General features: G+C 40.9%; 1 protein-coding gene across 1 annotated transcript; it reads left to right on the top strand.

Moving 5' to 3' along the window:
* Positions 1-121: 121 nt before the first annotated feature.
* Positions 122-20865, top strand: rubcn (rubicon autophagy regulator). The gene is given in 22 exon segments (XM_054602722.1): positions 122-324; positions 2825-2978; positions 3616-3699; positions 5010-5169; positions 5386-5492; positions 5992-6217; positions 7109-7237; positions 7240-7533; positions 8997-9092; positions 9583-9695; positions 9973-10171; positions 10698-10805; positions 11769-11843; positions 14240-14300; positions 14573-14705; positions 14818-14963; positions 15164-15228; positions 15536-15774; positions 16396-16457; positions 16573-16726; positions 16882-16975; positions 19862-20865. Coding segments are annotated over 22 exon segments (2874 nt in total). The 5' UTR covers positions 122-286; the 3' UTR covers positions 19999-20865.
* Positions 20866-20963: the final 98 nt, after the last annotated feature.

Raw genomic sequence — 20963 nt, 5'->3', positions numbered from 1 at the left:
GATGTGAACTATAGAGCAAAAAGCATGACCACCGTTGAAAAGTGAGAGCAGAGGACCGCCCCCTCCGCGGATGACGTCAGAGGACCGCCCCCCTCCGCGGATGAGAGCGGGTCATGCGGCCTTCACTGTTTTGATTCTCAGCTCGGACAGGCGGGGCAGAGATGGCGGAGGACTGGAAGTCCCCGTAATTACTTAAAGCTGCCCTACTTATCTGTTTCACGAAGATATATCGGAGTAGACGGGAAAGCTGGCGGCTTTTTACGGTACTCGATTCCTCCCGGATGACATGGAGACATCGGCGGAGGGAGAGGCGGAGGAGCGCAGGTGAGCGACAGCCTGGGCAGCGCTGGTTACCCGGCTAGCTGTGCTAACAGGGACCGTGGTTATACAAGCTAAATAACAAAACAAGAAACCGTATCACTGAGAACACAAATGCTAATTCACCAATGTGTCGGCCAGTCATTTTGAACAGCAACTCACCTGAACTGAACCTGTTACAATGTTGGGTAACTAAGTAGCTAGTAGTGCTAAAGCTAGGCTAACCTGACATGTCAGTGTTTGACAAGTCGGAGCTAACAACAACAACAACGAGGCTTGTCAACACGTCTTAAATCAAAGTGTCAACTGATTGACTTGTTACTGAAGGTGTGGTTGCATCTGAGCAATGTGTCCCTTTCGTTAGAAGTGCTAGCTGTTAGCTATCGCCTAGCTAGGCTAAGCTAACAGCTAACAGCTAGCTGTCAGCTGAAGTTTGACAGCTAGCTAACGACGGTCGCTTGTTGTGTTGTGCAGAATGTCAACACACCGTTAAGGACGATTACAAATTACAAAGTATATTTTGTTTGTAAAATGTTGGCAAATTTATCAAGATACATGCTTTTTAACAGGCTGCCATAAATAACATTATTCTCATTCCTTGACAGCACGATTACTGGAAGAGTTTGTTTAACAGGAAATGCTGCACAAGTTCCTTCGGGTGTGCAAGAGACGCTGTAATGACCCTTTTAGCCTGAACAATGCACATGTACACTTTCTGATATCAGCATTGTGAATATTGTTTCAGCTGTAGAGAAAGTCTTTTTAGGTACACTGATGATAATGAGCAGGGCCATGTAAACCTTTAGATCATCTTTGTTTGTTTAAGAATTGAAGGTAAGATTGTATAAACAAATCAGTCTTGAGGCTTTTCAAGTAGAGCTCGCACACCTCCTCGTGGGTGTCCATCTTTTCCAATACATTTGTTATTTATGAGTCCTTTGATGGATGTAGAGGTGCAATGCGGGATGTATTCCATTGACAATGCAGAAAGGACAGGCAGTGCACACACACACACACACACACACACACACACACACACACACACACACACACACACACACACAGAGACACACGCACACAAAAACACACAAACATAGTGGATCAACGAAACAGAGTTGATCCTTAACCTCACCAACCTCTGTGAACCTTGTAGAATTTCACCCCATCATGTCTCCCTTTCCCACATACACATAGTCACATGCGCACGCACACACACTCCCTTGTTGCATAAATACACAATGCTCTACAGTATGTGGAGAATGTTCTCTGACATTCAGCCTTCCTTTCTATGTTACATGATGTGATTTGATTAGTTAGCTCGGTAGATGAACTTGTGATGCTGCTGCTGCTGCTCAGCACTGCTGTGTTCATAAATGTGCTATTCATGGGTTTTATAGCCTTTACTTTTCAACAGTTTATGCAACCAGCTCTCTGCCTGATGGTGATTGTGAGGTTTTTTAAAAGAAAGAATATTTTGGGTTTGTCAGAGATGCTGCATGACTGCTTTGCCTAAATCAATCTGGCACAAATGTATTTTTAAACCTTAATTTTAATTTCTAACAAATCTAATTTTGATATGATCCCTGAGGTATGGCTTATTCTTTTTATCTTATTATGCATTCAAGCATCCCACACTTACTTAAGTATAGTGTAAGATATAAGTAGATTAAATGTTAAATTATCCTATACTCAAAGAACGTCCTCAAATGTCTTGTGACATCAGATTTATTTGTCCTGTTGCTGCCGTTATGTGACTAGTTCTCAATAGCATTCAGTTCGACTGCTGACTAAAGGGGAAAAAGAGGATGTCCTGGAAATGAGCAAGTGCTCTATGGCTCTTAGGGAATGTGACCTGATATGATGTTTTGTAGCCAACACTTTTGAAGAAACAGCTTTCCATAGCCGTATCCTAAAGATAAAGTATCTCCATATGTCAACCAATATTTGTGTCTTGTAACATCAGCATGGAGACTTCAGGAGGGTCCCTGCTTGCAGAAAATACCTTTAAATATACTTTAAAGCTTCAAATGCACATAAATCAGAACTCCATGCTCCTCGTTTGGCAGAAATATGAATAACATTGGATACTGGTTTATCCATCAATGTCACCTAGGTCAAAAATAGGCTGCTTGTGGCAATTAAGACCTGGATTTTTGTAAACATTTTGTTTATAGGGAGGGAGTAGGTTTATATTCATGTATCTTACTATTTATAAAAAGAGTTTTCCTGTCTTTATCTGTCTATTTTAGGCTAGGATGTGGTGCTACTGTAAATACATTTAATGATGGTCAGCACCCTTAGTCACCGAGTTCAGAGCAAAGTCAGCTTATCATAATTAAACTGCTGAGACTCAACTTTTGTTTTTGGGAAAAGTGCTTTTGTTCATGTGAGTGATGATTTAAACCACAGCACTGCTAACGCCAGCACTTCTTCACCTCCTTCCTCATCCCTAAACATCCTCCTTCACCCTGCCGCACTCCTTCCTTCTGCCCCATTTCTCTTACAGGAAGGAGCACTGGAAGCTTCTGTCCAGCCTGAAGACCACGGTGGAGGGCCTCGTGTCCACCAATAATCCCAATGTGTGGTCACGTTATGGCGGCTTGCAGCGGCTTCACAAGGACATGAACAACATCCTGAGCCATGGGCTGAAGAATGAGCAGGTCAGAACTCAGGAAGTCTGACTGATGCCACTCTCCCCCTTTTGTATTTATTTGTTGTGAAAACATTACCAAACACTATCCGTGTGACTTCCAGCCAGCTCTCACAGATTAGCTCAGGAAATCTAGCTTTGGCCTGAACAATCTACAATAAAGGCTTGTGTTTGAACATGGAGGAGTAATTGATTCAACGTGTGACCCATAAACTCCACACTACCGCACCATGAGACAACAAACTGCAGTATCAGTTTGCTCAATATTTCCAGATTACCCATATTACACCTGCAGCTGCAGATGTTAAGACAAATGCCACTGATAACCGAGATACAGAAGTAATTCAAGTTAAGTTACATTACCACCAGTTAATGTAACCCTTCTATTCATCAGAGAGTAAGTTTCTCACTTACCCACAGTTTGTCAGGAATGGATGTTGTAGGTTTTATCACATGCTTTACCAATATAGGTGGGAATTTGTATTATATTTTGACAAGTATTTACATTATTAGACAACTATTACCTGTCCTTATCAGTTCACTTGGGAGAACGGTTCACTTTCAGACGCCCTCCCTCCATAATGGCTCATTGTGTCTATCGAAGCTGGTTTTCTCTGTAACAGGGTCATGCTGGTTTTGTGTTGCAGGTGTACTACAAGCAGAGAGACTACTGGCCGTTTGTGTGGTGTGTTCGCTACATCAGCCCTCATCTCGCCTCTCATGTTGAACAGGTATGAATCCTTGCTGCAACATGCAGGCTGGTATGTAAATAAGTTTCGTCACAATAACAATCTTTTGAATTTTGTCATAGGAGGCAAGTTTATGCAGACACATGTCTAAAATATGCTACCTTGCTCTGGGCTTTGTTTTTTTAGATTTCAGATTTGAATTAGCAATAATGCTACACCTCATTTAACAGTGTAACATAGCCTTTGTTGAACTTTCATATTGTGAAATTACTTTGCAGTACAGTTTTCATTATGTTCTCAGAAAGATTTGATAATATGATAATGTGAAAATATGGAAGGCGGCACTACCCCAGTCTTAAGCAGGTTGCTGCTAACTGAAGAAATAATGGTCACTGTTTAGCAATTTGTATTAGCAATTATGGCTGATAAGAAATGACTCTTGAGGAGGAGAATGTAAGCACGGGGATGTAATTACAACTTAATAATCAGTGTTGTAGGATCACTAGTGAACATGAAGAGAACATAAATCACTGACAAAACTTGCCAACCTGGCTGTTATGAGTCGATCATTTTTTTTTAATAAAAAGTTACCACACAAGCTTCTTCCCTGGTTTTATCAGTTTATCTATCTTCTAATCACGAGTTACCTTGTTGCTTGGTTTGTTTCAAAATCGTAAAACAATGTTTTAATTTTAGAGAACTTTTCAGGTTCCACATTTACTGCAAGAAAGGGCTGCTATTTTCAGTTCTGTAAATCATGTTCGCACACAACAAATGATGTGCCTCTGCATTTTATTCACTGTTTTCACTTTTAGGAGAAAATAAACGGCAGATTTACTCGTGAAAGCGTAGTAGCTGGGCTGCGAAGTTAGCAATGTGTATAGACCATATACTGATCAATTTTCTATTTTGGCATGTTTGTTTGCTTCACAAGCTACTGTAGCAAGTAACTAACCCTCAGTCAGCTGATAAATTGTGTAGCTTGTTGTACAGTCACCATAGCTGGTGAATTTGAGAGCCAACCTGCCTGCCAAGTTTTGAGTTTCATGGAAAGTAAATACATGACATAGTTCACACCATAAGATGCCTTCATCAGAGTCACTACACTTCCTTTTTTTTTGTTCTGGTGTGTTGTGGAGACCGGTCCCCTCTGTCAAGTGTGCAACAGTAAATAGATGGAGTATCATACAAACTATGCTGTAAACAAACAGCAGTATGTTTGGTGTAAACAGTATAAGATTTGGAACAAGACCCCATGATAATGGTTGTCATACTGTTAAATTCACAAACAACTCTCTCTCTCTCTCTCTCTCTCTCTCTCTCTCTCTCTCTCTCTCTCTGTCTGCCCACAGTTCAGTCACCTGGAGCCGGTGCTGAGCAGCGGGACGCGGAGTGCTGGTGAGAGCTACAAGGCTGAGCGCTGGCTCCTCCACAGCTTACAGGTTCACTTGCTGTCGGCTCAGCTACGACCTCTGCTCCGGCATCTGGGGCATACACGGAAATACTATAATGGTGAGTTGTAAGCGTCATGACGATGGGTCACATTAATAGTCCAGTTTAATATAGACGACATGTGTAAGCAGAAGTATGAAACACCTACAATTATTTTTCTGTACCCCAATTTCCTCATTGTTTGTTCCTGTTCTACTTTATGACTTTCTCTCCTCTCTCTCATTCTCTTATCTCCCTCTTTGTTTCTCTCCCCCGCTCTCTGCCTTTGCCTTCCAGATGATGCCTTTCTGCTAAGCGAGCCCCATGTGACCGCCATGTTCCAGTGCCTGGAAGCTGTGGAGCAGAATAACCCCAAACTGCTGGCCCAAGTAGACACTTTCGGGGTGGGTATTATGAAATTACTTCAATTTAGTCTGTCAACTTTTCTGCATTTATCTCTTCTATTTTCATTTTGTTGTTAATCTTTTGTTCATCAGCTGTCAAAGATTTTATTTTTTTGAGGTGGGACATGATGTGTTATTTCTCATATTGTATTTATTTTTCTTGGCACAAATATGTATTTATTACTTGTCTTTCTTTTTTTGACATTGTGTTATGTCATTGTTTACATGCATTATGTTTCATCACTATTGTTATGCAAGAAACAGATTTTTGATTCTTCTAAAGAAATCCTCTCTACATTATTTTTAATGGCAGTAAGCTGTCGCACAAAAGAAAAAGTGGTGGTGCTTCATACCCTCATTATCAGCCTTTGATGGGTGTTTTTTATGTTACACTACCTATCGTGGCTTCCTGTTTAGATGGCGAGTCATAAATACAATTAAGGGAAATTTAATGAGTACATTCCGGACAAGGCCTTACATTTTGTATCTCACCCTCCAGCTGTCCCCTCTGAAGGGTCCACCATGTCTGGGCCTTTTGAAGAGCCAGAGCCTGTGTGTGTTGCCTGGGGCCGGTGGTGTTTGGAGGAACGCTGACTCAGCTCCCAGAGGAGAATCTCTAAATCGCAGACTCACCACCTCCAACTGCTCCCTCAGAGAAGCAGTCGCCACCAGTCACAACTCTGGGAACACTACGGGAGTCGGATCCCAAAACAGCATCAGCAAAAGTGAGTTGTGCAGTTGTTTTTAAGGGTGTTTGTGGATTTGTTGATGTTATGCTTTTAATGTGTAATTTCCTCTGATTCAGCTGAATGCTTAAAGAGGCACACTGAGCATTCTCATAAGGCTCAACTCAGTATGATGTAATAATAACTCCCCACTGTCTGGGTTTCACTCGTCTTGTATCTGTTTGTCTTTATTACTTACAGAAAGGTCAAAGTTAAGTAATGTATTTCAGTATCATCCATTTTTGATCCATTGAAAATAAGATTAGGAGTTAGGAAGCAGTAATACTTGCTTTGATGTTCAAAGTGTGTTTCTGACAACAGAGATTAATGGTAGGTTCACATGGAGCACACTTTGGGTCATGGGAGTTCAAATATAGAACTCTTTTGTTTTGCCACATTTCGGGTTTTTGGTCAATTGTAGGGACAGAAATCATGGTCCGATTTCAGAAAAAAAAGTGTCGTCCTTGGCGAAACTTCATGCATTGGTCTCGATCTAAGAGGAGGATTTCGTAGTAGAATATTGAGTGACACAAATGGAAAAAAGGTCACTATTCTGCAATCAGTATAAACAGGCCAATAGGGGGTTGGATTGTGGAATGGCACTATGAATGCACTACAGTTTGTATGTGAATAGACAGACTGACTTAGCCACACAGAGGCCTGATTGTTTGTGGACAAAGTCAGTTATTCAAAAATGCAGCCCCGACATCTCTGTTTTAAACTGTCTGTGCTCACTAACATGTTTTTTTTCTAATTAGTATTTTGATATAATGGTTACTTAATTGACTAAAACCAATCTGTAAGCTTGTGAAAGTGAAAGGGAATAACCAGAAGCAGGCCTGTAACATGGTGTCTCAATCCATCTCACATTATCTACCTGTTCTGTTGCAGACACTACCTCTCCAGCCAGCAGCATGGGAGCTCCCTGGGTGTGTGTGTCCAGGCGAGGGGAGAGTGAGCAGGGTGTGACACCCCCTCCTGGCCCCGCCTCGGTCCCTTGTATTTCGCTCACAGAGCCCCCTCGTCCACCTCCCTTCAGCCTGAGGCCGGGGACTCTGGTGAGGGAGACTATGACGATGGTCCGGAGTACCTGGCTATCGGTAACCTGGGGCAACGCAGCCGCTGTGACACCCAAAGCTCCACCCACAGCAGCGAGCAGGGCATCAGCCAGGACCAGTCCCTGCAACGGAGTTCCATAGCTCCGCCCGCACCCAGATGCTCATCTTTCTCAGAGGGCCAGAGGGGGCCCGGCCGGGGGCCCAAAGGACACACCCGATCGTTTTCTGACACCGGGGTCAACCAAAAACTCAGGAACGGTAAGAAAACTTAACTCATGTAACTCATGTGACTATAGCTGGGCTACCTTCCATCTATTTGTGTGTTAGTTATGTTGAATTCAATTAGAAAGGTTGAATGGTTATAACAAATGTAAAAAGTAGGGTCTTTTCCCCTTGTGGCGCCGTGTACGTATAAATGTGCTATGCAAAGAAACTAAAATGATGATGGTGTGATTTTAGCCTTGGCTCAAACTACAGTCATTATGCTGCACATTCCACTTAAATAAGATAAAATAAAAAAATCTACCAATTACATTAGACCTATACTTCCCAACACTGTTTGACATATTTGACACTATTTAATGGCACAGACCGTAGCTGAAATTCCAGTCATTTGGTTTGTGTGTGCGTGCGTGTGTGCTCGCGCGGGCATGTGTTTGTTGGTGTCAGTTATAAAAGTAATACATTAATATATTAATGTGAAAATGAGCCAAAAACTCTTTTTTTTTTATCAATGTTTGCATAAATTGAATGTACGATTCAGTTGGCGGTATACCTGAATGCTGTATTTCTTTTTTTAGCTCTGTAAGATGTGGCGAGGCCACACGTTTTCTCCGAAGGTGCACACTTCCTCTCTGAGGGTTCTTAGGGTTTCTGAATTAACATCTCTTTTCTCTTTACTCACTGTTTCCCCTTCTTGGCTTGAGGTAACTTTCTCTCCCTCTGCTCTATCTCTCTCTCTCTTTTACCGTTTGTGCAAAGGAGGGGGCCACCGAAAAATCACCATAATAATAGAAGATCCGGTAGCAGGTTGGCAGCGCAGTTCCACTGTGCTCCATCACTATACCCCTCTTTTCTGTCCTTTTCCTTTGCATGCCGATGAACTCTATCCATTCTTCTCATTTCAAGTCTTGCCTTCAGCTCCTCATATGTGCTTTTTGTCTTTGATGTCTTTTTTTTCTTAACTGTTTTGGTTTGTGTTACTCAGGTCAAATTGATGTGATGAGGCCCTGAATGACCCCTGTTGTGTTTATGTCCATGCACACATTTGTCATAACCGATCAGTGTTGTGTTGAAATATAAACTGTGTGTTTACGTATTCATTTCATTGCAGTTAAGTTAGTAATGTAGGAGTACTGGCATTGTCCTTTAGAGTGTTCTTTCATTATAATGTAGCAGTCAAAGTGTCAATGTCAAAGCAGGTGTTTACGTGTATGTGTTGCAAAAAGTGTGTCACTCAGATTTTACATCCATAATTCAAGCCATGAAACTGACAAAGGTCGGGGAGTTTTTGTTTCTGCATGCAATAAAGTGAGCCATCTCCATAGATTTTAATGATTGTTTGACATAAAAACGACGATAACATCAAAACAGCTTTTAACCTGCTTTGTGTATGAATAGTGACACATGTTTCCATACATTTCAAATAATTCTGGGTTTATTATAGTGATTCTGGCCTTTGGGTGAAAAAAGGTACCTAACATGGACTTTTTGTCTCTCAGAATCAGCAGGGAACGACTGCTGTATAAAGAACTACAGCCCTTTCTCACCTCAGTGCAAAGATGCCACCTCTCCCAGTTCCCTCTACATGGAGTCCCGTAAGTTTTTTTGCTTTTGCAGTTATGTTGCAAGGGCTTTGCTCTTATCCTCTGATTGTTAGATTTTTTTAAAGAAGATTTGAGCCACAGAAAGTCCATAGCAAACTTAAATATGGAAGTAAGTTGAACAGGAAATGTTACTGAATGTGAATGTAGCAGGTGAGTCAGCTGTTCAATAAATGTGATACTCTGGACCTGAGCAGGAAGGTCCTAGAAAAGTTGCTTAGGTGTGGGTGTATATGTGTTATTGGGATTTTATGGTGTAGATAATGAGATGCTCTGACAGCGTGCAGTCGGCTTTTGGCAAGCTTAGCGCTTTTTTGTTTTCTTCAGTTTTTACAAGGGACCAAATAATTATTTTGAAAGCTATAACAGATTACATTATAATCCAGCAGAAACACACACTTAAATTCAGAAAATACAAAGCGTCTTTACTGTTTTTGTTTTGTGTATTGATGTATTTTCTGTGTACATGTTTTGGTCTCTTCAGATGGGTCCCAGAACAGTGTTCCTGATGGGATGTTCAGGAAGCCGTCGGAGGGTCAGAGCCTCATCAGCTACCTGTCAGAGCAGGACTTTGGCAGCTGTGCTGACCTTGAGAAGGTCGGGGTCCATTTTAACACATGACTTACTCTGACTAGTGTTGGTGCTGATTGATCCATTAGTCAATCACTAATTTAGTCAAACTCTGATTATATACACTTTTTAACACATTGAGGCAGTTCAAGTGCTTCACAAATGCAGCAACTTAATGCTAAAATTCTTCCAAATTTGTCATAAATTATACTTTAGAAAAGGTGCAGTGTTAAATTTATAATGTTGCATGACAGAAAAGTCTAGGCTCCTCTGAGGAATTCATTATTTCTCCTTTGTTCTGTAGGAAAATGCTCATTTCAGCATTTCAGAGTCCCTTATTGCTGCCATCGAGCTGATGAAGTACAACCTGCGGCGTCAGGAGGAGGAGGGAGAGGAGGAGGGAGACAGCGACTCTGAGATTCAGCAGCTCAAACAGAAGATCCGCCTGCGAAGGCAGCAGATCCGACGCAGCCGCCTGCCGCCCTGCGCAAACTCCCAGCACAGTAAGGCAACAAGGGCACAAATATCGCTACATTAAAGACAAAAATACACTCATCAATATCGGAAAACAAAGTATGAGGATTGGATTAAGTGCAGCTGCTCTTGAGACGATCATCGACCACAAAATCTTCCGACCAGACTTTAATCAGCCAAACCTGAGATGGCTGGATTTACGTAAATACATCTTGTTAAAAACAAAATGTTTTTCACAATTTATTTTCAGTGTTAATTAATGTATTGTAAGATCCTTTAGTTAAAATGAATACAATGAGATTTGTTTAATTTTGATATATTTCTCTTCATCTCGCCTATCCTGGTCTCAGTGATGGTCTTACAAAAGCATGCAAATTTACATGACAACTTGACGGCTCATAATTGCTGGGATTATGAGAACGTTGTGACGTATTTTAACAATTTGAGTCAAGTTTTGTTTTTTTGCATGGCAGTGTCATATGCCACATTTGATTTCTGTCCTTTATTTCTGTTATGCTTCTTTGTTCAATCTCTTGTCGCTTTCCTCTCCTACAGTTTTCAACTCCACTGACAGCGGAGGCTCCAGGAGGAGCTCTCAGGACTCGTGCCAGGGCCTGTCTGACTCTGGATCAGCGGAGGAGGTGGAGGAGTGCGAACTACGAGGTAGAGAGAGGGAACAGGGGAACTCCAGGAAAGATTAACAGTCTTTGTTTTTAAGTTAACACACTTCTTCCATCCAGGCATATGATGCACATTGTTGTGTTTGTCAGTTCAGCTAGCATCTTTTTACTTGATGATGAACAAGCTACAGTCATATGATGCAATTAACAGTAAAGAGTAATCAGAAATTTGAACTTTTGCCAAAATATTCCTTTCTATAATTTGCAAAATTATTCTTAATGTATTTAATATGTTCTAAGACTCTGAATAATTCAACTTTTGTCTGCATGGATGATTTATTTTCTGTTATTGTCATAATTCATAACCTAGTCACCACACTTGCTTCATGTTGCTAATCAAGCATGTCACCTTTTTACCATGGACCATAAACATGGAAGAGTACAAAAGTCACAGAATGGTAGTCTGTAAAATGTTTTTTCTTAGTGTTACTATTTATACAAACATTACAGTCATGTGAGTCTCCACAACTCGGATTTAAACGGTCATGATCATTTGGTAGGGTGCGTTTGGTCAGGAAAAGCTTCTGGTATATTCCAGTCAGTGTTCACGACACTTCAACATTTTCCTCTGAATAAATTGATTAGATTTAAATTGCTGTTTTGTGTGTCAATTAGTAACCGCAAGAAACTAATCACTAACATTTGGAAATATCCGAACACGTATTGCTTTGATGCTGTTAACATGGGTTGTGGGACTTCGCATGTGCATGTACGTTATGTATTGTTTGACTGGTTGTGTGTAACTGCACCTCTCAGTACTGTGTTTTGAGCATAAAAAGTTTGCTGTATGGGGGAGCTGTGTTACTGCATGACTTCCACACTTACTGTATTAGTGCAGTGTTCCGTATGTTTGTCTGTGACACTGACCTGCAGCTCTGTGGAGTGTTTAAAAAAATGTTTGTGCTTGTGGTGACGGTTGTGCTGAGTGTTAGTTTCTGTCTCTCAGATGGCTGTGAGGGTCAGTCCCTGCTGGCGGTGTCTCAGAACGGCCTCTCCCTGTCACTCGCCTCCCTCTTCTCAGGTATCTGCTTGCTGGATGGTGGGGCGAGGCTCCACAGCTACAATACAGACAGTTTACTGGGGGGGGGGGGGGCTCCTCTAGGAGGAAGCTGATGGCTCCACTCCAAACTGAGAATTCAATCCTTCCGGTTAAACTTGATGGCATTTTAATCATAACCATTTACAGTTTATATCTTATCTTTTTGTCTTCGTTTAATCATAGTGATTTAATCTGTTCAAATATTTTAGTGAACACAACCTTCAGTAAAGTTAAAGACACTTAATTGACCTAAAAAAATATCAAAACTATGTTTTTTTCAGAATACTGATTTAGTGATATTTATTATTTTTTAGTAAATCCATGGACTGATTGCTTTCAGTTTTGGTTCAGCATGACTGTATGTACTTAGGTAATGCAGTACAAGCCTGCATAAAACTAAAAGTACTCCAATGCACTAAACAGTTTTTGCAAAGGCATTATGGCTAAAGAATCTTTTTACTAAACAAAAGCAGATTTCAGTTGTTCGAATTTGTCTAATTTTGAAAGTTGGAGGTAAACTCCAATTTTAAAAACAATTTTACTCTGTACCAGGCAGGTTAACCCCTATCATAAAGAAGTTTTATACTTTGTTGTTGTTGTACATGAGTTGCAGAGTTTTTAGATGGGAAAAAAAAAAAGATTACTATGGCTTTCCATTATCCTACCAAAATTTTTTTTCTTAGCAGAGCACAGACTACTGCAAGTTTTTCATTTTGGAGTCGAGCCACCTGCCTGCTCACCTTAGCTGAATAGTGCGCTTGGCTGTTTCAGTTGGTGCTTGTTGTTTAGTGCTCCAGGGCTTTGGTGGACAAATGTGCCTGTACCTGTTAACAGTTAAGGGAGGCTCATGGGAGCAGAGGAGGGCGTTTACAAGTCGCATTCTTTGGCATCTGTAACTATAGGGATTATTCACTTAATCATCCATCTATCCATCCATCACATTATTCATTAGCTCCAATGCAATTCCGGTAAATATGAGGTGTGATCATTTCTGTCACATTCACATCCTTCCCCCATGTTGTTTGAAGTCAGCCCAATGTTAATTATTTATTTTGTGAAGGCTCATTCAACTGATTTTCACACCGGTAAATTGTGATATTGATAACAATGTAAAGTTTTCCTGGTCTGCATTGAGAGCTTCATATTTCTTTTGTATTAGAGTGAAATGAACATTGAATGCTTCTAACAATCCCAAAAATCGCAATCATTTATACTAAATTGCATCCCTTAACCAAAACATCTTACCCCTAATACAACCAAAATCCTTAAACCTAATCAGAATCCTTGTGTGTGATTGTATTTTCGTACTGATGAGATGAAAACAGACATTGGTAATACTGTTAAAGAAAATACGGCATCATTTAATGCATCCTTTGAAAAGTCTTCAAACTGTAGTTAATAGAAAACCACACATTTCCAAGAAAACAAGTTCTACCTGTTTGGTTAAAATGTTTTTGTGTGTGAATATCCCCTGAAAGCAGCAGCACTGTCACAGTATTGACTTTGATGAAATTGGTCAGAATTATCTTGATATTTGATTAAGTGAGAACTCGTCAAACCTTAAACCAAAGCAGGACCGCAGTTCAATTTTCTCTTAAACAAAAGAAGAATGTTATGCACATGCTTGCCTTATGTGAGTGATGACATATTCCAGTTAATTATACCTCTCTCCTCTGGACACAAAATCACTAAAGGTCACTCACCATGCCCTGTCTGCTCATATGTGCTTTTTTCCTTTTGCTGCTGCTGAAAATCATCCTTTGCTTGTAGTATCACGCTACAGTATTCAAACTGTAAACATTTTATATTTAAAGGCTGAAACTGGTTAAATCTTGCATAAAGGGCTCAGAGTCAAACTAGTGATTTATTTGAATAAACTCTATAGTCACACAAGAATCCTTGCAGGCACTTTCTTGTTATTCCAAACTCTTACTGCTTAATGTCTATGCTTAGGTGTTTTTTGTTTGGGGTTGTTACAAGAAAATATGGCAACAATGCTCTACCTTTGAATCTCTCTACCTTTCCTGCATGCCTCCTGCTGAATTACCTTTAAACATGCTTGAATTTAATCATAGATAGATGTTTTTACTTTTTTCAGCATCTTATTTTTGTGTATCTAATCACATCTCTCTAAAAAAATGTATTTTCTAAACATTGCTTAGCAGTAGTAAATAGTGCCATGGTGAGAAATGAACACCATCCACCAGCCAACCGTGGTACTTTTTGCTTGTTTCCCCAGGCAAATTCAGCCAGCATCTAACTGCTATTTCCAATTCTACAAATCTTACAATTTTGGTGGCTAAATACGCGTGTGACTGTTACACTGCTCCTAAGTGGTCAAATCTCTTTTATTTAACTTTTGTCTTATTGTCTTCCAGATGCAGACATTAAGCGTAGCGTAAGCTCCAGCAGCAGGTCTTTTCTCAGCTCAGAGTCAATGTAAGTTACTTACTTCCTATTTCCCTTCTTCCTCTTGATAATGCAGAATTATCATTTTCACAATCTTAATTATTGATTGAACACTGTTGAAGTTGATTTAATTAATCACAGAAAAAAAATAACAAATTGGTTTAAAAAAATGTTTAAGACTCTAATATGATTCTACTGGTAATTTTATGTCATGTCTGTCATAAAGCAACAAACTTGAAATCTGATGCGTAATAATTGTTACATTTTTGAAATATATTCTGTCCTTCTTTGTGTATTTTCAGCTCTCCATCCTTCCTCCAGTCTAACTCGGCTGAATCAGTAGCCATGGGTTTACTCAGGCAATTTGAGGGCATGCAGCTTCCTGCAGCTTCGGAGCTCGACTGGCTGGTCCCAGAACACGACGCTCCACAGAAGGTGCCACATCTTGCCTATATATATATATTACTTAGCAGAATAGCAGTTCCCCACACATGACAATCAACATGCATTAATGATTAAAAATAAAATACTTTGCTTTCACTCATAGCTGCTGCCCATCCCAGACTCTCTGCCGATCTCTCCTGATGACGGTGAACACGCAGACATCTACAAACTGAGGATTCGGGTCCGAGGTAACCTGGAGTGGGCGCCGCCCCGACCGCAGATCATCTTCAACATTCATTCCGCCCCAAAGTGAGTCCACAGCAGGTTTTACCTGTCCTTATCACTTTCTTTTTGTTCCTTTTTTATTCATTTCTGTTTTAATCTGCCATTTATTTGTTGCTGTCATCCTTCTCATGACCCACACACTCTGGCCGTTTCTGTTAAGGCCACTGTCTTTGCTCTTTATTCTACAGAATTTATATTACTTACACATTTTCTTTCCCTGTCAGGAGGAAGATAGTTGTGGCTAAACAAAACTACCGCTGCGCTGGCTGTGGTACCCGCATCGACCCAGGTATGTCCAGCAAACCCAAATACTTGTTGTCCTTGAAAATGTAACAAGGCATGGAAGCTTTAACATGCATTTGGACATGTTTCCATTAAACAAACGGTATCATCACACTAAATATCTATTCATATTCACAGTTTCAGTTCTTGTTAGGGTTAGGGTTAGTGCATCTTTAATACTTGTTTTTTAACGTGATCAGCTGTTCCCTTTTATATATAGAAATGCTAAGCAGAGATTCTTCTACTTTTTGTTCACAGACATAGTATCATTCCATATTCTTACCTCTACTCACTTGTGTCTCTCCACATTTCAGATTACATAAAGCGCCTGCGTTACTGTGAATACCTCGGCCGTTACTTCTGCCAGTGCTGCCATGAGAACGCCCAGGCGGTGGTTCCTGGCCGAGTGCTGAGGAAGTGGGACTTCAGCAAATACTATGTCAGCAACTTTGCCCGGGACCTGCTGAGCAAGATCGCCGGAGACCCGCTATTCAACCCCAATGACATCAACAGTGGCCTGTACAAGAAGATTAAAGCTCTGGAGGCAGTCAGGGTGAGCACAGGAGCAGCGACGTGGGAATTTAGGCATTAGGCAAATTGTCTGATGTTTTTTCTGAATTTTTCTATATTTAGTTTTCTTTTTCCCTAATAACTAGTAGGAAGCCACCATTTATAACCAGTTTCAGCTTTGTTAAAAAAGAAAAAGCTGAACACTGTGGCCCAAAATGTATCGTTCTCTGAACATGAAGTATCCTAATTGTAAAATAGCAAACTTGTGACTGGATTTGCTGCTTTAAATACATCAGAATGAATCAAGCAATTTATGTCCTCGATTTCAAACAGTAAGTTAGTGATCCTGAAGTCACATTCTTATGTGTGTGATTAGGCAGGCCTGGTCTTAAAGAGCTAGGATATACATTAACACATAAAATGGCACAGAATGCAGCTTATACCTACTAGAAAATAGAGAGAGAAGAAATGTGATGCTTCCCCACCTCAGTCAGCTGGCAGGCACACAAATTATTAAACACTTTGACAGCACAGATGCTGTTATTGTAAACTAGACCTGGCCTTCCCGTTCCTTCCACCATGTATTAAACTGAATGGCTCTGTGTTTCTGTCAAAGATGTTTAAGTAACAAGATGATGTGTTTTCCATTTTGTTTTTGTTTTAGGTTTTGAGAGTGCAACTGTTTCACATGAAGAATCTATTCAAGACGTGTCGCTTTGCTAAAGAGTAAGTTGTCTGCCTGCACATTTTCTTTAGTTTCACAATCATTTCAAAACATGATTATTCTCTGTGCAAAGACGGACATCATCAGTGTGTGTGTGTGTGTCTGTGTGTCCCTCAGGGTGCTGGACCAGTTCGACAGCCTGCCAGGTCACCTGACAGAGGACCTTCATCTATTCTCCCTCAGTGACCTCACCGCTGTGCGTAACGGGGAACTGGCTCCCCGAATGAAAGAGCTGCTTAAGATTGGTACCATGCACGTAGCTGGCTGTGTGGTAAGATCACCATGTAACTTCTCTTTTAATTCGGAGAGTTAATCCAGTTGATTTATCTCAGTGATAAAACACACAAGCGAAATCGGCAAATAATAATATTCCCTGCTTAATCGAATGTCTGCTCTTTCTGTCCCGGTTGCTTCGATCGACCCCAGCTGTGTCAGGCAAAGGGCTTCGTGTGCGAGTTCTGCAGCAACGACAAAGACATCATCTTCCCCTTCCAGCTGAACAAGTGCCAGCGCTGCGAAGGTGAGCCCTCTCTGCTGGTGGCAGGCCTGGACGGCTCCAGAGCCCCATCCAACCGCCCCTCCATTCCAGTTACCTGGAGAGACTGGAAGATCTCCAAACCTCGTAGGCTGGCAAGGGCCCTGTCCAAAGACAGGAGAGAGGGGGAGGGAGGGGAGGGAGGGGAGGGAGGCTTAGAGCAAGGTGTGGATCAAGGGGTGAAGAGTAGCGTGCAAGAGGAAAAGGGTGACACAGCAGGAGAGAGAAAGGGAAGAGGGGGGATATTTCAAGCATTCGCTCCTGGAAAATTGGTGAAAGCTTTCTCCAGGAGTAAAAGTAGCGAGGAAGAGCAGGAGATGACAGGTGGGGCGGAGTCAGATAGGGAGGAAGATATGAAAGGCGATGAAGAGGAAGAGAAAGAGAAAGAGAGTGAAAAGAGTAGGGAAAGGGGAGATGGTCAACCAAACAGGAAAAAAGTCAGCTTATTAAAGGTTCTTCACATTGATAGACTAAAGAAGAACATTTCAAAAGGAGACAGAAGGGGCAGTGACAGCGAAACATGCAGCAGCATGGAAAGTCTGGATGAAGTAGGACAACAGAGGAAAGGACTTTGCCAGGTATCAGGCTCAGCTAGTCTTTCCAAGGCTTTCTCAAGACGAGAGGTAGAGGATGAACGGAAAACTGAAGTGAAAGAGGAAGGGTCTGAACAGAGATCTTTGGAGAAAGAAACAGGATCTGAGGTCGAAGGGAAAGGCAGCAGGGAGGGCGAGGAGAATAATGAAATTTCAGACAAAGGCCAAACGGAAGCAGCTGAAGGAGAAATATCTGTCGCAGAAAACGAGGACAAATTTACATTTATGAAATGGTTAAAACCTCATCGGCTGTCAGCTGTTTTCTCCAGAGGGAGGAGCAAAGGAGAGGAGGATGGAAATGAGGCGAGTGATGCAAAAAGCGAGATGGACGCTGAGGAGGAAGGCCAACAAGAGCCAGCCGACTTTAACCAGACTAACTGGAGGAGTCGTAAAACTCGCAAAGCTATGAGAGAAACGGGAGGCAGGAAGATCAGGAAAGAGAGCAAGAAAGCAAGTGGAGAAATTGAAGAGATGAATGATGCAGATTATTGTACTGAGAGAGGTGGAGGACAAGAATAAGAGCAATATAAAGCTAAGAGATACAATTGTTCAAACTGCAAAGGAAAGTCACAGAACACTAAATAAATGTATAACGGTTCTTATTTGATGAATCTACTGGATAAAACTGTGGGTTGTTTTTGTCCAGATATTAGTGACTGCTAGATAACAGTCAACTGAGGGCGTCAGGATTAGTTAACTCGTCTAATCATTTCAAGTCAACTCTTGTTTCACATGTTTTTGGCTGCGTTTATAGTCTGTAGATTTGAAGTACTTTCTTGTAAGGCTGCACAACTACTTGAGTTGTTTTGTTCACTGACTAACATGTTACATATTGTTGTTATTACCCTTGCAAGATGAAAAGTATAAAAATGTTCTCTGCACTATTTCTTTGCTCGGTGCGGTGGCTGCAGCTTCGTATTTAGAAGACAGATATGAGAGTGAAAGTGTTCTTCTCGTCTTGCTCTCTGCAAAAAAAAAGTGAATCCGCATATTTCCCAAATGCTTTTCCAAAATGTCCGACTATTCCTTTTAAGTACTACTTATATCGGTATTTTAGTATAGGAATATTGAACTCTAATAATCAGATGTCCTATATGTCTGCCTCTCTGTTGATACTGTCTTTTCGTCACCTATCAGCTGTCTTGTGGTTGGACATATTTTGCACACTTATTCTTGTTCTGTCCTGTTTTCATTTTGCTATAAGTTCTTTGCACTACAGTGGTGTTGGTATTTCTTGGCTTTGGTTCTGCTTTGGCAGCTATTTGGTGGTGGATATCTTTGGATTCAAGTCCAGAAATGTTTGTGTGTAATGCCTGATGGTTGATACTGAAGCTGTCGTCAGTCATGGTTTAGTTTTCCCGTCTTTGGCTGTGAGCTCTGGGCTGCTTTCGTCTCGGCCAAAGGGATGGCAAATGTTACCGAAGTGGTGTATCACTCGTAAACGTTTACATTTCAGTTCGTTTTGGTCAAGAAATCTAGTTCGGTCTGTTACACATGTTCCCCCTGAGCCAGTGGAGGAGTCGTGTTTCCATCCCAGTAAAACACTACTTCAGCTGATTTCACTGATACGTTCATCTCTCTGTGTGGAATCAGCAGAGCTAGTGTTTCATTTCAGTGTAGACTCTTCCACCAGGTTAGAGGAAACACTGCCTGTTGTTTGTAAAGCATGTTAAATGTTATTATTTAGAGTTTTGTTGAAGGAAGAGTGTGTCTTTATTGTGAGGTGGCAACATGTCTCAGAATGAATGTGTAATTTATTCTTTTAGTCGCTTTTATTTAAGCTTCATCTTCATGTGAACATTGAATAAACGCCATCTTTTTAAGTTGAGTTGCCTTTCATTTTATTTTATCTTTCATTCCATTTTTTGATTTGCAAACTAAGAGACAAAAATCAATGTCAGTTGAAGCATTTGTTAAGACAGTGAAGAGTTTTAAAGCACTCTGGTGGCCTATTTTGGAGTAATGGGATGTGTCTGAACAGGTTCAGGGTGTGGCGTTAGTCTCCACGGATTTCAGCCAGCTCACATGCTTGTTTCCTCCTCCCTTCTGCCGCTCTGCCTCTTACCTCTGCGTCTTTTATACTCCCCTCCTCACCCTGCCTCCAACAAGTCTGATTTGGATTGGCTGTTCTGTTGATGCATCACATCTCATTGTCAGCAAACTGGTTTAACTGGTTAACATTAACACTGCAGCTTTGTTTGGATTAGCAGATGAAGCTCCTCCCTGGGAAAAGCGTTCTCTGACTTCTGTTTTTTTGTGACGTTCTCCCCCTTTACAGAGTGCCATGCGTGTTACCATCGCAGCTGTTTCCGGACGGGCAAAGACTGCCCTCGATGTCAGCGGCTGGCAGAGCGGAGAGAGAGGATGGCGCGGAAAAACATGGAGGAACGAGAGGACGAGGGAGGTGGGCCCTAGTGCCGGTAACAGAAGACACTCTGAGACAAAAGAAGAGCACAATGCGACCATGATTGTAGTGACTGACCACCTTTCTTTCTGTTCCAGTCCTCACACACCTGGGTGACAAAACTGCAAACTAATGTTTTAAGCTCAAGAGATTGCCAGATGTGCAGGTTTTACTACATCGGTACATCAGTTGTGTTGAGTTGGCTACTGTTGATTTCCAGTTACATTTAGTGTAAGCTAGTCCCCTTTCACACATGCACTCTACTCTGTGAGTAGGGTTAGTTTTTGTGTCAGCGTAATTTTTGAAAAGGAGTTGATTTTTCCATGAAAATGTTGTGACTTTTAAAGAGACATCAGGCTTCCCAATTTTTTTTAGCAGGATTTCTTTAAAAATACTCTTTTTCTTAAACCTGAGATTGGCTCAAAAAAAGAAGATATTTAAACACGTTTCCTTGCACGTAATAAATAAAAGTATAGGACTTGAACATGTCTGGCTTTGGAGACTCCTATTGGCAGTATAAAAAAAAAGAAAAAGTTGTTTTGTGACAAAAGTGTAAATAACAAAACCCTCTGACTTACAAGACAATTTATGCTGACCATGTTGCAGTTAAATGTGTGAAAAGGACCTGAGATTCACTAAACGTTTTGGTGTAAAGCTAATATATTTGGGATTGAACTAGATCGGAAAAAACAAGCATTTGCTAGACTATTGTACCCAGGTTTGATATTCCTCCTGCCTTCAATTGCAGCTTTTGGCAACAGCTTAAATTTTGGTAATTTTAATGGCTACTGGCTTAGCTGAAGTTTGTTTTTGTGATCATGGCAGGATGTATCTTGCAAATATCTTAAATCAAATAGCAAGTAAAAAATTAAGATCTCTTTTATGTTTTGACTGATTTTTTCAGTGCAGACACTGTATTTGAGCAATCCTGCCCTTTTTTATATTGAAGTTTTTATTTTAGTTTGAAAATATTGAA

Source organism: Anoplopoma fimbria, chromosome 8, assembly GCF_027596085.1.
Source record: "Anoplopoma fimbria isolate UVic2021 breed Golden Eagle Sablefish chromosome 8, Afim_UVic_2022, whole genome shotgun sequence".
NCBI classification, from domain to species: Eukaryota; Metazoa; Chordata; class Actinopteri; order Perciformes; family Anoplopomatidae; genus Anoplopoma; species Anoplopoma fimbria.
The sequence above is the reverse complement of the archived record's forward strand: the minus strand, read 5'-3'. Positions and strand labels throughout refer to the sequence as shown.